The sequence below is a fragment of the Macaca nemestrina genome, chromosome 1 (genome assembly GCF_043159975.1).
Source record: "Macaca nemestrina isolate mMacNem1 chromosome 1, mMacNem.hap1, whole genome shotgun sequence".
Lineage (NCBI taxonomy): Eukaryota > Metazoa > Chordata > Mammalia > Primates > Cercopithecidae > Macaca > Macaca nemestrina.
The window spans coordinates 68,531,732-68,545,671 of record NC_092125.1 but is presented as its reverse complement, the minus strand read 5'-3'; the positions used below and the strand labels follow the sequence as shown (position 1 = coordinate 68,545,671).

Genomic DNA, 13,940 nt, shown 5'->3' with positions numbered 1-13,940 from the left:
ATATCTCAAAAGTCATATAACTTTCCCTGGTGGCATCTGACTTGCTAATTAACAACATTAACATTAGAGACACAGACTGGCTTAGACAATTTAGAAGTGATGGCCTTTAAGATCCTAAATTCAGTCACATGGTTGGAGAATTTCTGGTTGCCTGTCTTTAAAGAAGTCCCAAATCCATCCCACTCTAGATAATATTCTATTTTCTATCTACCTAGTAAAAAATTCAATGCAAGGTGGTGATGCAAGCTCCTTAAAGGACTCCATCAATTCCACTGATCAGCTTGGTGTAAACTGGTTTCCACTGCTTGCCTAGCAAGTGTTTAATAAACGTACATATGCCAGATAGAATTTGACCTGAGATTTGCTTTCATCAAACCTGGGAGCAAAATTATGGTGGAATAACAAACCTTCATCCATCTCAAACTTTTCGGCAGCTATTGTCATCCCTGAAAGTGGCATCAGTCAGTTCCCCACACAAAGACACCCCACTTTACATCTTCTCCCACGTGCCCCTGTGATCTCGCTCTTACCTTGCTGCTGCTGCTTAATTTCTTTTTAACAAAGGCTTATCAACTGTCATGTCATGATTTTAAAAGGTAATAACCTTTTTAAAAATGCTGACAGGCACCACTTTTAGGAAATGTACTGAGAGAAGGAAATGTTTTCCCTCCTTCCCGCTTCCCCATACCTCCCCCCAAATTTCAGATCCCGCCACTATTCAACCTGCCCTAGGCTGGAATAATCCCTTCCCCCTTTCTCTCTGGGTCTTGTTATGGCACTTATATAATTCTGAATCCTGTTACAGCACTTACATATTTGTGTGTAAATTAACTTTAATCCACCTCTAAGGACAGTTCTTAACATTGAAAGTATCCAAATAAGGAGTCCAGAAAGAGTGAGTTAGCATTTGAAGGACTCTAATCAGAAATCTACTCCCATACGTGACTACAATTCAAATAATTCCAACATGGTACCTAAAGCTGCACCTGAAAGTTTACTAGCATAAGGAATGTTAGGAATAAATATTTTACTAATGAAAAGCATGGTGCTCAACATGTGATGGATTAAAATTTTTCATTATTACCCTTGTACTAATGAAGTATGTAAGAATCCCTTGAGGCCAGGTGCAGTGGTTCACACCTGTAATCCCAACACTTTGGGAGGCTGAGCCAGAAGGATTGCTTATGCCCGGGAGTTAGAGGTTACAGTGAGCTATGATCATGCCACCGCACTCCAGCTTGGATGACAGAGCAAGACTCTATCTTTAAAAAATAAATAAATAAATAAATTAGTCTGGGTATGGTAGCTCACACCTGTAATCCTAACAGTATGGGGGGCCATGACAGGAGGACTGCTTAAGGCAGGGAGTTTGAGATAAGCCTGGGCAACAAAGCAAGACCCTGTCTGTACAAAAATTTTAAAACTGGCCGGGCGCGGTGGCTCAAGCCTGTAATCCCAGCACTTTGGGAGGCTGAGACGGGTGGATCACGAGGTCAGGAGATCGAGACCATCCTGGCTAACACGGTGAAACCCCGTCTCTACTAAGAAATACAAAAAAAAAAAAAAAAAAAACTAGCCGGGCGAGGTGGCGGGCGCCTGTAGTCCCAGCTACTCGGGAGGCTGAGGCCGGAGAATGGCGTGAACCTGGGAGGCGGAGCTTGCAGTGAGCTGAGATCCGGCCACTGCACTCCAGCCTGGGCTACAGAGCGAGACTCCGTCTCAAAAAAAAAAAAAAAAAAAAAAAAAAAAAAAAAAAAAAAAATTTTAAAACTTAGCTGGATATGGTGGCACATGCTCACAGTCCCAGCTATTCTGGGGGCTATGGTGCTGGCACCACTACACTCCAGCCTGGCCAAGAGAGACCCTATAAAAAAAAACAAAAAAAACTCCCTTGAGTCCAGCACCCAAAGCATTGAAGGTCTAACACTCTCTTGGTCTGTGTCTTTTGCTTCAATAAGGCTCTATCCTCTAATCAGAGTAGAAGGGTTTCAGCCAGCAGAATAGAATTGCACCAGCCTCAGAAGGAACTTCCTGCAAGATGCTTGTTGGAGTACCTAAAGACAAACAATAGAGGCTTCACAAGCTTTCAGGAACAGGCTCAATGATGGGTTTTGTACCTCCCTACCTAATGAATGTTTGTACTTGTAGGAGAATTCAGAGTTAGACACTTTCACTGTTTAACATACCACTTGGTGGCAAGGTTGTGGGAGAGAAGACGTTTAACTCCTATTCACCTCCAAATGCCAGAAGTTACCAAGAGTAAAACCAAAGAACTTTATTTTGTTAAACAACAAAATAGGCTTGGGTCAGTTCAAAACATAGTACTTCCATTCAAGACTCAGCTCCAACCCACCTAACTCCAGAGAGTCTTCTCTGATCATTCCAAGACTAGAAACTCTCCCAGCAATTTTTGGCTACACCGACTAGGGACAATCCTACATATGGAAACACTTTGTTAAACGGCATGCCAGGGCCAGCTTTCAGGCAGGACCCACCAGCAGGGCCAACTGTCCTGGCTGTGTACAGCCCTGGCTCTTGTTACATACTTCACACATCAGCCGTATTAAAGCTAGGGGTGTCCTCCTGGAATTCTCAACTAGAGTATAAACTTGTTGAGTAGAGAAATAATGCTTCTTACTTCCTTAACCTACAGTATTATCACAACCCAGACCAGAAAGCAGGTAGTAAGCACTGACTTGTAAACTGACTGCTTTGTGACTGAGAAATTTCTCACCATTCTCAACAGTGGGAATGTCTTCATCTTTGCATCGAACTCCCTCAAACATTAGTAGACTCTTGATAATGTTTGCTGAGTTGAGGTGAACATGCCCATTGGGGTTGGGGACTTCTTGTAAAGAAACATTGATCTCTTGGCAACATTGCTTTGTTTCATGTGTGTAAATTCTGGTGAGTTTACAGAGGTTAGGCCTTAACTCATTTTCATTAAGCCGCAGCCCCTCAAAGATTATTCCAGCATGTCTGTCATCTCTCTGCCTCCCTCCATCTGACAGGAGATTAATAAGTGATTTGGCTGTGTGTGTGAATGTTCAGCCTGTCTTGATTAACAGAAAATTGGATTTTATACAGTTTTTCCCCTTTCCAGAGAGGCTTGCTTAGCAGAGACAGATTCCTGTGTACCATGCCAGCCCCTCCAGACAAAGAATGTGGGTTGAAGGGTCTCCAAATGGCAGGGGCAAGAAACCCACGGATTAGGCCAGGTGGGGTGGCTCACACCTGTAATCCCAGCACTTTGGGAGGCCAAGGCGGGCGGATCACTTGAGGCCAGGAGTTTGAGACCACCCTAGCCAGCATGTTGAAAACCTGTCTCCACTAAAAATGCAAAAAGTTAGCCAAGTATGGTGGCACATGCCTATAGGCCCTGCTACTTGGGAGGCTGAGGCACGAGAATCGCTTGAACTTGGGAGGCAGAGGTTACAGTGAACCGTGGTTGCGCCACTGCACTCTAACACGGGCAACAGAGTGAGACTCTGTCTCAAAAAAATAAATAAGAAAAAACCCATGATTAGCGATGGAAGGTCAGGTTTGCTTCCTTCTTGTGAACACAAAGAATGCCGGCTCCTTACCCATCAGTACAAGACCTTTTGTCTAGTCTCATCCATGCTAGATTTTCTTCCTGACATTTAAATTTGCAGACAGCTAGGAAAAACGTAAGATGCTAGTGATTTCCTGGTGAGAACAGGAATAGGAATTGTAGCTCTCTGCCTCATGTAAAAACAGGATCTGCAGCCAGGTGCAGTGGCTCACGCCTGTAATCCCAGCACGTTGGGAGGCCGAGGCGGGCTGATCATGAGGTCAGGAGATCAAGACCATCCTGGCTAACACGGTAAAACCCCGTCTCTACTAAAAATACAAAAAATTAGCTGGGCGTGGTGGTATGTGCCTACAGGCCCAGCTGCTCGGGAGGCTGAGGCAGAAGAATCACTTGAATCTGGGAGGCAGAGGTTGCAGTGAGCCGAGATCACATCACTGCACTCCAGCCTGGATGACAGAGTGAGACTCTGTCTCAAAAAAAAAAAAAAAAAAAAAAGAAAAAGAAAAAAAGCATCTGCATTGTGAATGGATAAACAGCAAATTTGTTTATTAATTCTTAGCCACCAGGTAACCTGCTCTGTTCTCTCTCTTTTCTATCTAGTAGTTCATGGGAAATATTATTTGTTTCATTGAAAAGGTCCTTGAAGGCCAGGCGCAGTGGCTCACGCCTGCAATCCCAGCACTTTGGGAGGCCAAAGTGGGCAGATCATGAGGTCGGGAGTTCAAGACCAGCCTGGACAACATAGTGAAAACTCATCTCTACTAAAAATACAAACATTAGCCAGGCATGGTGATGGGCACCTGTAGTCCCAGCTTCTTGGGAGGCTGAGGCAAGAGAATCACTTGAACCCAGAAGGCAGAGGTTGCAGCGAGCCAAGATCATGCCACTGCACCCCAGCCTGGGTGACACAGCGAGACTTTGTATGGGAAAAAAAAAAAAAAGGTGAAGGTAGAATCAAGCGTTTAGCTCTGCAAAACTAACAGATTGAGAGAGAGAGAGAGAGAGAGAGCGAGCGTGTGTGTGTGTGTGTGTGCACGTGTGTGTGTGTGTGTAGAGAAGAGAAAGAAGACAGAGACAGGGCAAGACAGGAAAATCAGTCAGAGGGCTTCAGAAAGAGTCCACAGAAGAAATGGCACCTGAAACCCTTCAATGACTGACCACTGCCCTCTGGATAAAGTCCAGACTCCACATATGGCACTCCATGGCCTTTATGATCTATTCCCTGCCTATCTTGAGTCATTTGCCCTCCTCACAACTCAACCTTCTAGCCAAGTCAAATTTATTTCACTCAAATCCAGGTCGTCAGGCATGCTATTCCCTTCACCTAGCTTTCCCGTCGCCCAGCCATCACCTCCCTTCAGTCCCTGCCGGTGGGGTTCTCTGCACCCTCTGCCTCTACAAGCCCCAGTGGCTATTGCACCACCAGCTCACTGTCACATCATCACCTTCCCCAAAACTTCAGAGCCCACTCAGGACAGAGACTGAGCCTGGAATGTCACAGCATCCCTGGCACGTGGCCTGGAAGCTGCTTACACAGCAGGTGCACATTTAACTCATTTGTTAAATGAGTCAAAATGGAATGTTGTTTTCCTGAAGTATTAAAATGCAGAGGCATTTATAAATAAGCCAGATCTTAAAACCTTCATGGGCAAAGCATGAGTAGCTAAAAACTACATCTTTATAGAAGTACCTCTTTCTCTATGTTCACAGTCATTCGTATTCAAGCTTCCCTGCCTGCCTCTGCCTCTTCTTCCTAAGCCTCCTCACAGGCACTGGAAAGTCCTTTCTGATTTTACTTCTGAAAGAACAGCTTATTTAGAGGTCTGCCCCAATTTCAGAAACCTGTCATGGGAAAATGTGTCCTCAGGAAAGAACAGAATTGATTACTTGTAACACTTTTTATAATGCATTAGGATTTTGAGAGCTCTTTTCAATAGCAGTCCCCCTCTACATGTAAATGTCACTCTGTAGAACATTACCTCCTTGCTAGAAAGGGAGAATCAATTCTTTTTTTTTTTTTTTTTTTTTTTGAGACGGAGTTTCACTCTTGTTGCCCAGGCTGGAGTGCTATGGTGCAGGCTCGGCTCACTGCAACCTCCGCCTCCCAGGTTCAAGTGATTCTCCTGCCTCAGCCTCCCAAGTAGCTGGGATTATAGGCACCCGCCACCACCCAGCTAATTTTTGTATTTTTAGTAGAGACAGAGTTTCACCATGTTGGCCAGACTGGTTGTGAACTCCTGACCTCAGGTGATCCGCCCACCTCAGCCTCTGAAAGTGCTGGGATTACAGGCATGAGCCACCGCGCCCAACCAAGAATCAGTAATTCTTAGTGCTAAAGCAAGGAATTATTCATCCATGGAAGAAAAAAATAACAATAACCAGAATAACATGTATTGTTCATCGATTCTATACTAACCACAAGCATGCTGGGTGTTTTCTGTCCATCACCTCTTCATAACCTTTTATTCCCATGTTTCAGGTAATACAACTGAGGCTAAAAGGAGGGAAATGAGGCCAGGCCACAGTGGCTCATGCCTGTAATCCTAGCACTTTGGAAGGCTGAGATGAGTGGATCACTTGAGGCCAGGAGTTCGAGACCAGCCTTGCCGACATGGCAAAACACCATCTCTACTAAAAATACAAAAACTAGCTGAGTGTGGTGGCACACGCCTGTAACCCCAGCTACTCAGGAGGCTGAGGCAAGAGAATCACTTGAACCTGGGAGGCAGAGGTTACAGTGACCCGAGATCATGCCACTGTACTTCAGCCTGTCTCAAACACATACATTTTTTTTTACAAAGAAGGTAAATTATTTTCCCAGATGTAGCAAAGCCAAATTTGAACTCAAGCCCATCCAACTCCAAACCTGTGCTCTTTCCATTATGCCAAGTATTTATGATCTTGAATCCTAAATAAAATGAAAAAAATTAATGACAATATACCTGACATAGAACTTCATTTGCATCAGTTTGGTTCAGATGCTACTGTCTAGAAACATGTTTACTTCATCGAGCAAGCAACATGGGCACTGAAATATTTCCCCTATCTCCCTGGCATCACTAGAGAGAAGACCAGTAAGAAGTAACAGATAGGGACTGGCAAATACGACGACAGATCATGCCAGAACCCAGCAAGTCTGGGTTCACCCCATCCCTGCCACACACAGGCTCTAGCACAGCACGCTGGAGCCTGCGGGGTTGGGGGGTCGGGGGACGCTTTTACCCTGACAGCCTGGAAGAGCAAACATTACAAAAAAGGATGCAAAAACCAAAGCATATGGAGTCTGAACAGCCCTTGACAGCCGCACCTACACAAGCACCCACACCGCATCTGTTGTCTCGGCAAGTGCCATCAGCGTTACCCTCAAAGAAATGACAAAGCTCAAAGAAATGACAAAGCTCAAAGGCATTCTTGATTGGGGCTGTAATCCTCCAAACCCGAACATCGTCAAAAATTGGAGGACTACAGTCAGGTCCAGCTCCCTTTCACTGCCCTAAGCTTCACTTCGAGTCACCATTTCCCTAATATGTTCTTCCCTTTTCTAACCACAGCGACACCACTGGAACAGTGTCTCCTCTACCGATGATCTTGCCAAACCCTACCCATTCTTTGCAGCTCAGGTGAAGGTGCAGCCCCTTCTCCCAGAGGCAGTTTGTGATTGTTTTGTGCCCAGAGTGGTCTCTCCCTCCTCTGACTCTACACACCGTCCCACTTCGCCCGCTTACCTACACGGCTATCTAGAGGCACGGAGAACGATGTATTTCACCTCCATGCTGCAACCTGGCACTTCACTCTTTCCTACAGTTAAATTCAACAAAATACTCACTGACTCTGCTCCAGGCATTGAAGATACAGAAATGATTAAAATCCCAGCCTTGCTTTTGTGGGACCCACAATCTATGTGAGAAAGGATAACACCAAATAAAATTCTACAAATCAATTTTTCATAATAGGGTACACAATTTGATCCAAAATAGAGCTATCTTATCACCCTGTTTACTGCCTTCATGTCATTTAGCTCAGTCTGCGGCCATTGTTTGTTCATTTATTTGTGGTCAGCCTGTCCCTAGTAGGAGACACTAGCATAGGAACATTGTCTGTCTGGTTCGCCACCGTCCCCAGCACTCCATATGGACTTGAGCACAGAGACCCTCTCGTTGAAAGCTGTATTTGTGGAAGGAAGTAAAGAGAGAGGCAGGGAAGTGTCAGGAACTATGAGTACCAAGGCCGGCTTGAGGTTCAGGCAATGCTTCCATGACAGGGAGCCAGCTATGATCTGGAGTGTGAGTGACGGCCAGACAGGGAAGGCGTGAGCCCCAATCCAGAAGAGGAACAGGATGAGCAAAGGTAAGAATGGCAAATTGGCATGACTAAGACAGTGGTCATTTAAGAGCACTTAAATATTGCTATACACCAGCTGCTTTTAAAAGGGGATGATTTTGCCTCCCGGGGGCATTTGACAATGCATGGAGACTTTTTAAATTGTTTTTTGTTTTTGTTTTTATTTTTAGAGACAGGGTCTCACTCTGATGCCCAGGCTGGAGTGCAGAGTGCAGTGGCACCATCTCAGCTCACTGCAACCTCCACCTCCTGGGTTCAAGCCATTCTCGTGCCTCAGCCCCTGGAGTAGCTGGGATTACAGGCACATGCCACCATGCCTGGCTAATTTTTGTATTTTTAGTAGACATGGGGTTTCATCATGTTGGCCAGGCTAATCTCAAACTCCTGACCTCAAGTGATCTGCTGGCCTTAGCCTTCCAAAGTGCTGGGATTACAGGAGTGAGCCACCATACCCAGCTCACTTTTTTAAATTGTTAAGGCTTAGAGCAGGAAATGCTGCTAGCATCTACTAGGTAGAGTCTAGGGATTCTGCTAAGCATTGTACAATGTCCAGAGCAGCTCCCCACAACAGCCATCTGATCTAAAATGTCAGTAGTGGCCAGGCAGTGTGGCTCACACCTGTAACCCCAGTGCTTTGGGAGGCTGAGGCTAGGAGTTCAAGACCAGCCTGGGTAATATAGTGAGACCCCATCTCTACAAAAAATAAAAAATTAGCCAGGTATGGTGGTGCATGTCTGTAGTCCCAGCTACTCAAGAGGCTGAGGCAGGAGGATCGTTTGAGCCCAGGAGTTCAAGGCTCCAGTGAGCTGTGATTACACCACTGTACTCCAGCCTGGGTGACAGAGCAGGATCCCATCTCTAAAAAAAAAATAATATTTAAAAAAATAAAATGTGGCTAGTCATGGTGGCTGACACTTGTAATGCCAGCACTTTGAGAGGCCAAGGCAGGTGGATCACTTGAGGCCAGGAGTTTGAACCAGCCTAGTCAAGATGGTGAAACCCCATCTCTATTAAAAATACAAAAATTGGCCAGGCGTGGTGGTGTGTGCCTGTAATCTCAGCTACCTGGGAGGCTGAGACAGGAGAAATGTTTGAACCCGAGAGATGGAGGTTGCAGTGAGCTGAGATTGTGCCACTGCACTCCAGCCTGGGTTACAGAGCGAGACCCTGTCTCAACAAAATAAAATAAAATGTCGGCCAGGCATGGTGGCCCATGCCTGTAATCCCAGTATTTTGGGAGGCCAAGGCAGGTGGATCACCTGAGGTCAGGAGTTCGAGACCAGCCTAACATAATGAAACCCCATCTCTACTAAAAAAATAATAATAATAAAATAAATTAGCTGGGCTTGGTGGCAGGCACCTGTAACCCCAGCTACTCAGGAAGCTGAGGCAGGAGAATCACTAGAACCTAGGAGGCAGAGCTTGCAGTGAGCCAAGATCATGCCACTGCACTCTAGCCTGGGCAACAGAGGGAGACTCTGTCTCAAAATAATAATAATAATAATAATAATGTCAGCAGTTCTGAGGTTTACCAATCCAGCTGCAGACTAACATTCAAGGGATGGGCTGGTCAGAAAACAAACTTTCTTCTAAAGGTCATGATTTCTAGTCACACCTAATATCTTCTTTTGATTAGAATTTGGACCAAAATAGCATGTGCTTGCCACCTCCTACAGCCTCTGAGAAAAGAAATATTCAGCAAAGACTGTTTTGATCCTAAGGACCTATATCAATGTCCTTCATCTGCTGGATATCCACCAGGACTCACCATTTCCTCCATAAATTCTAGGGCTCCAAACCACCCACCCCACATGCAAGGTGATGAGAAGCAGAAAGATGAGAAGGTGAGAGGCGCTCACAGCACTGTCGATGAATGAGAGACAGAGGGATGGACAGACAGATTTGTCGGGATGGCAAAAGACTGAATCCTTGGAGCTCCCAGAGTACGTGCCTGTGCCACGTGGACTTTTCTGTGAAGGCAGAAGTGGCCTGAGCAACAACACTCCCAACCCCAGCCCTGTTATGAGAGCTGCTGTGGAGAGTGGAGAGCACTGAGAGCGCTGTGGAGAGTGGAGAGCACTGTGGAGAGTGGAGAGCACTGTGGAGAGTGGAGAGCACTGTGGAGAGTGGAGAGCACTGTGGGGAGTGGAGAGCACTGTGGGGAGTGGAGAGCACTGAGAGCACTGTGGGGAGTGGAGAGCACTGTGGGGAGTGGAGAGCACTGAGAAGTGGTCATCTCTGCAGGGCTCTGGAGCCTCTGCAGGGAGTCAGTCAAGCAGCTGGGCTTGACCCAATGAAGTGACAGGAGCCGGGAAGTCAGTGAAGACAAAGCCCCTTTGTCTAGAAGTAGCAACACACGACTGGGCTGAGCCTGCCCTTGATAATGAAATCCGTGGCAGCTCCAAACCTTGTTGGGGCCTCACCCTGTGTTTCCTTTCTCGTGCTGCCTCACCACTGCTCCTCTGCAGCTCAAAGTCTCTCCAATGTGTCTGCTTATTTGTGCCCCTGGCACATAATTCTATATTTCAATATTATCTAAAATGTTTGAATTTTAATTCTAAAAGGAAAAAAATCACCTTTTTTTCTGCTGTAAGACATCTGCTAATGTTATAGTCGTAAAGAGTAGATCTGAGACACACAAAGGCTACCTCCTATTACATCTCAAATTCCACTTTGTGACAAAGCTTCCTAAATGTCCTCATCTCTGAGGTGGGTACAATACTACCCACATTACATTCTCACTAACAATCCTAAAAAGAGCTTATTTAAAGAAGAGCTATCTAGAAATGGATGCCACGGATGAAAATTCAATTTACATCTAAGTTTTCATGGAAGTATCTGGTGGGTAGAGCAAGGAAAGCCAAGAATGGCACCCCACGCAGGGCAGGATCCTCTTCCTAGTTCCAGACAAACATGGGCCTTGGATCTTATGCATGGCTCTGTACAGCGCTGGGAGAAAGGAACGGCTTACCCTAGCAAATCAAAATGGAAATTGAGCTATATTTGTTACAATTCGAGTAAGATCTGCAACTTACAACAGGAGAAAAATATTAGTACAGGCAGTACCCAACTTGGACATGAACTGTCTTGCAAAAGTTCATTCCTAAGCAGAATGTTCAGAACCTGGAATGCAAGGTGTCTTTTATGTCCCAAGCCAGCCCACAAAAAGCTGATTGAATTTATGATTTATTTGGTATATTACATACTTAAAGTAAAAATAGAAAACACAAAACAAAAAACAAACAATGCTCTGATAACATTTTAAAAACATATAAAAATACTTAGAAAAACAAATATGCAGCCCATAATCAGCCTTGACCCGAAGCCCACACCATGAGCTGGGCCCTGGACCCTCCACGGTCCAAGTCGTAACTGAAATGGGGCCCTAAGAAACTGAATGGAGAAGAATGAGAAGAACTCCAGCCTCAAAAGGACAGGGGTTCTGGTGGGAGAAAAAAGTAGTCAGGCATCTCTCAATTGGAAGAGAAGGGTGTGGTACCCTACCCAGAATATATACTCTAGCACAGACGTGCTACTGGTGACATCTAGAAAGACACGGGTATGTGAAAGAACAGTGGCCACTCTGCCTGCTACCAAAGTAGACAAAATACAAAATGAGCTGCTGCTGAAGACAAGCGAGCCAGCACCCTGGCACCGCCCCACCAGAGGGAGGAGGAATGTGAATTCCCAGCACGCTGTGCAGCAGCGTGAACAGCCAGGGACACTCAGAGGCCGGAAGGAAGATGTTTCTGCAGCTGCCAACGGTCGGTGTAGGAGTGTCCAGGGGCCACATGTGATTCTGATGGATCTGACTAGGTCAAGAAAGAAGTTTCTGAGCTTTCCAAAAGTGAAAACTGTCCTAACTGATAAGGTTAATCATATTTCTGGTATCTTCAGAAGAGAACAGGGGACAAGAAGATACAGACCCTGGGAATGCCTTCCCCAACACAGCACACTCACACCTTTACAGCAGAAAGGACACCTCATTCCAGATTGTTGCTGAATACGATACCTGGATCGACTCCAAATACAAACGTGATGTGAAATATTGAAACCAGGTTTGAAAACTGAGATTTTTTATTCATCCACTTTGTACCTTCTTTAATCCTCCAAATAAAGTGTCAGTCTCCAGCTCAAATTCCTGGTCCAGCTCCTCTTCATGTTCTGACCAAAACAAACCAACAAAAAAAAAAGTCTTCGTTAGTCACAAATCTAAACAAAATTGGGTTGGCTGAAGAGCTGAAGCACTAAAGGAATTGGACCATGTCCTGGAAAAGCAGCCAGTAGACTAAGCTGCAGGCACGGAAACATACCACACTGCTTGACTCTGCTTTCCAGTGTTCTGTGACCTAAGTTCCTGGAAATACGTAGAGCCACTGATGGAAATTTGGCTTGTAATAAGGGTCACAAAAGGAGAGAGCAAGGGAGAAGAGTTTCCAACACAGGAAAACGTGGGAAGGGTTACTGCAAATGGCCGACGTGCACATGCTGTTAGAAATTTTGGGCCAGGCATGGTGGCTCACGCCTGTAATCCCAGAACTTGGGGAGAATGAGGAGGGCGGATCACGAGTTCAGGAGTTCGAGACCAGCCTGACCAACATGGTGAAACCCTACCTCTATTAAAAATACAAAAATTAGCCAGGTGTGGTGGCAGGCCCCTGTAATCCCAGTTACTCAGGAGACTGAGGCAGGAGAATCGCTTGAACTGGGAGGCAGAGGTTGCAGTGAGCCAAGATTGCACCATTGTATTCTAGCCTAGGCAACAAGAGCAAGACTCCATCTCAAAAAAAAAAAAAAAAAAAAAAAAAAAAGAAGAAGAAGAAAGAAAGAAAAAAAAAAGAAAGAAATTTTGACACTGACTTGCCACAAAATATGGTGATTGGATCCACTATGATATAATGCTAACAAAATATAAAATAGTCATATAATGGTAATGAGAATGTATATAAGTAAACAATACAGTTGATTTGAAACCAAAGATAAAATAATATCTGCAAACACTTCTTGGGGATATACAATAACCAGACACAGTACAAGATACTAGGAATGAAATGCAGCCAGACTGGTGTGGCTTTTGTCTTCCTGGGGCTTACTGTTGACTGGGGAAGATAGACAAACACAGAATAAGAAATGACGATAGTGCTGATGAGTGAATTGATGCAGGAAGGAATGCTGTGGGGGCTGATGCTGAGGTGCGATGTCCTGTAGGCAGCTGCATGGGTGTGGGTGGAGCTCAAAGGAATGCTCTAGGCTGGAGATAAAGACTTACGAGTTCTCAGTATAAGGGTGGCACAAAGCCACCAGAATGACTGAGATTCCCCCCCAAAAAAGGACAAAGAGTACCTAGACAAGAATGGGGAAATATTAATGCTTATCAGATCAACAAAAGTATAAAAACCACAAGAAACCAAAAAGGAGCTACCCAGAAGGAAACCCAGGAGAGAGTGCTGTCACCAAAATATAATCATGAAATGATGCTGGGTTCAGAGTAGGATCAAGGGGCAGATTCACACACACTAGATGCAAACAGCAAGCCAAGCGTCAGACTACAGGCAACATTTAGGAACAATACAAAAGGGAGGGGCTTGCACACCGGCCCAGGGTACACATGGCACACCTCCAGGAGCCCCAGCTACAGTGCACTCCAAGTGATCTGGGTGTGCCATGGAGGTGTGTGATTACAGTAGGGCACTGGTCCTCTCTGTGACCGCTGTATGCAAGACGACATTGTGTATGTGTGTGTGCACGCACCTATTTGCATGTTGCACTGCACACAGACACACAGACTCAAGTCCAAGGGAACAATTGGCAAACAAATGGCAAGTTACTGTGATCCAATAAAGAAGTAACAGAAACCTCTGAATTCATTAGGGCAAAGAGAGTAGAAAAACTTTCTGCCTCTTCCCTCTTCTGTTTTGGCTTCACTTTCACACAAACTGCAACCTTTAGAAACATCAGAGTTACACGGGATTAAAACAAAGCGAAAACTTAAGCTCTTTTTTTGGTGCTTCTTGTTTTAAGAGTTCACTCAAAAGCAGTGGCATTT

At 45.2% G+C, this 13,940-nt stretch overlaps 1 protein-coding gene across 10 annotated transcripts in view; it reads right to left on the bottom strand.

The window, feature by feature from the left end:
- LOC105484918 (hedgehog acyltransferase) overlaps positions 1–13,940 on the bottom strand; it is a 348,464-nt gene that overhangs the window by 298,310 nt on the left and 36,214 nt on the right. For 8 of the 10 annotated variants that reach the window (XM_011747037.3, XM_011747042.3, XM_011747032.3 and 5 more), the window contains one exon: positions 11,991–12,058. The exons of 1 other annotated variant lie outside the window; for it this stretch is intronic. In XM_011747037.3, coding sequence (XP_011745339.1) covers positions 11,991–12,058 — 68 coding nt within the window. Of the gene's footprint in view, positions 1–11,906; positions 12,059–13,940 lie in introns of those variants that run through there. One more of the 10 variants, XM_071079963.1, reaches the window with a different exon arrangement.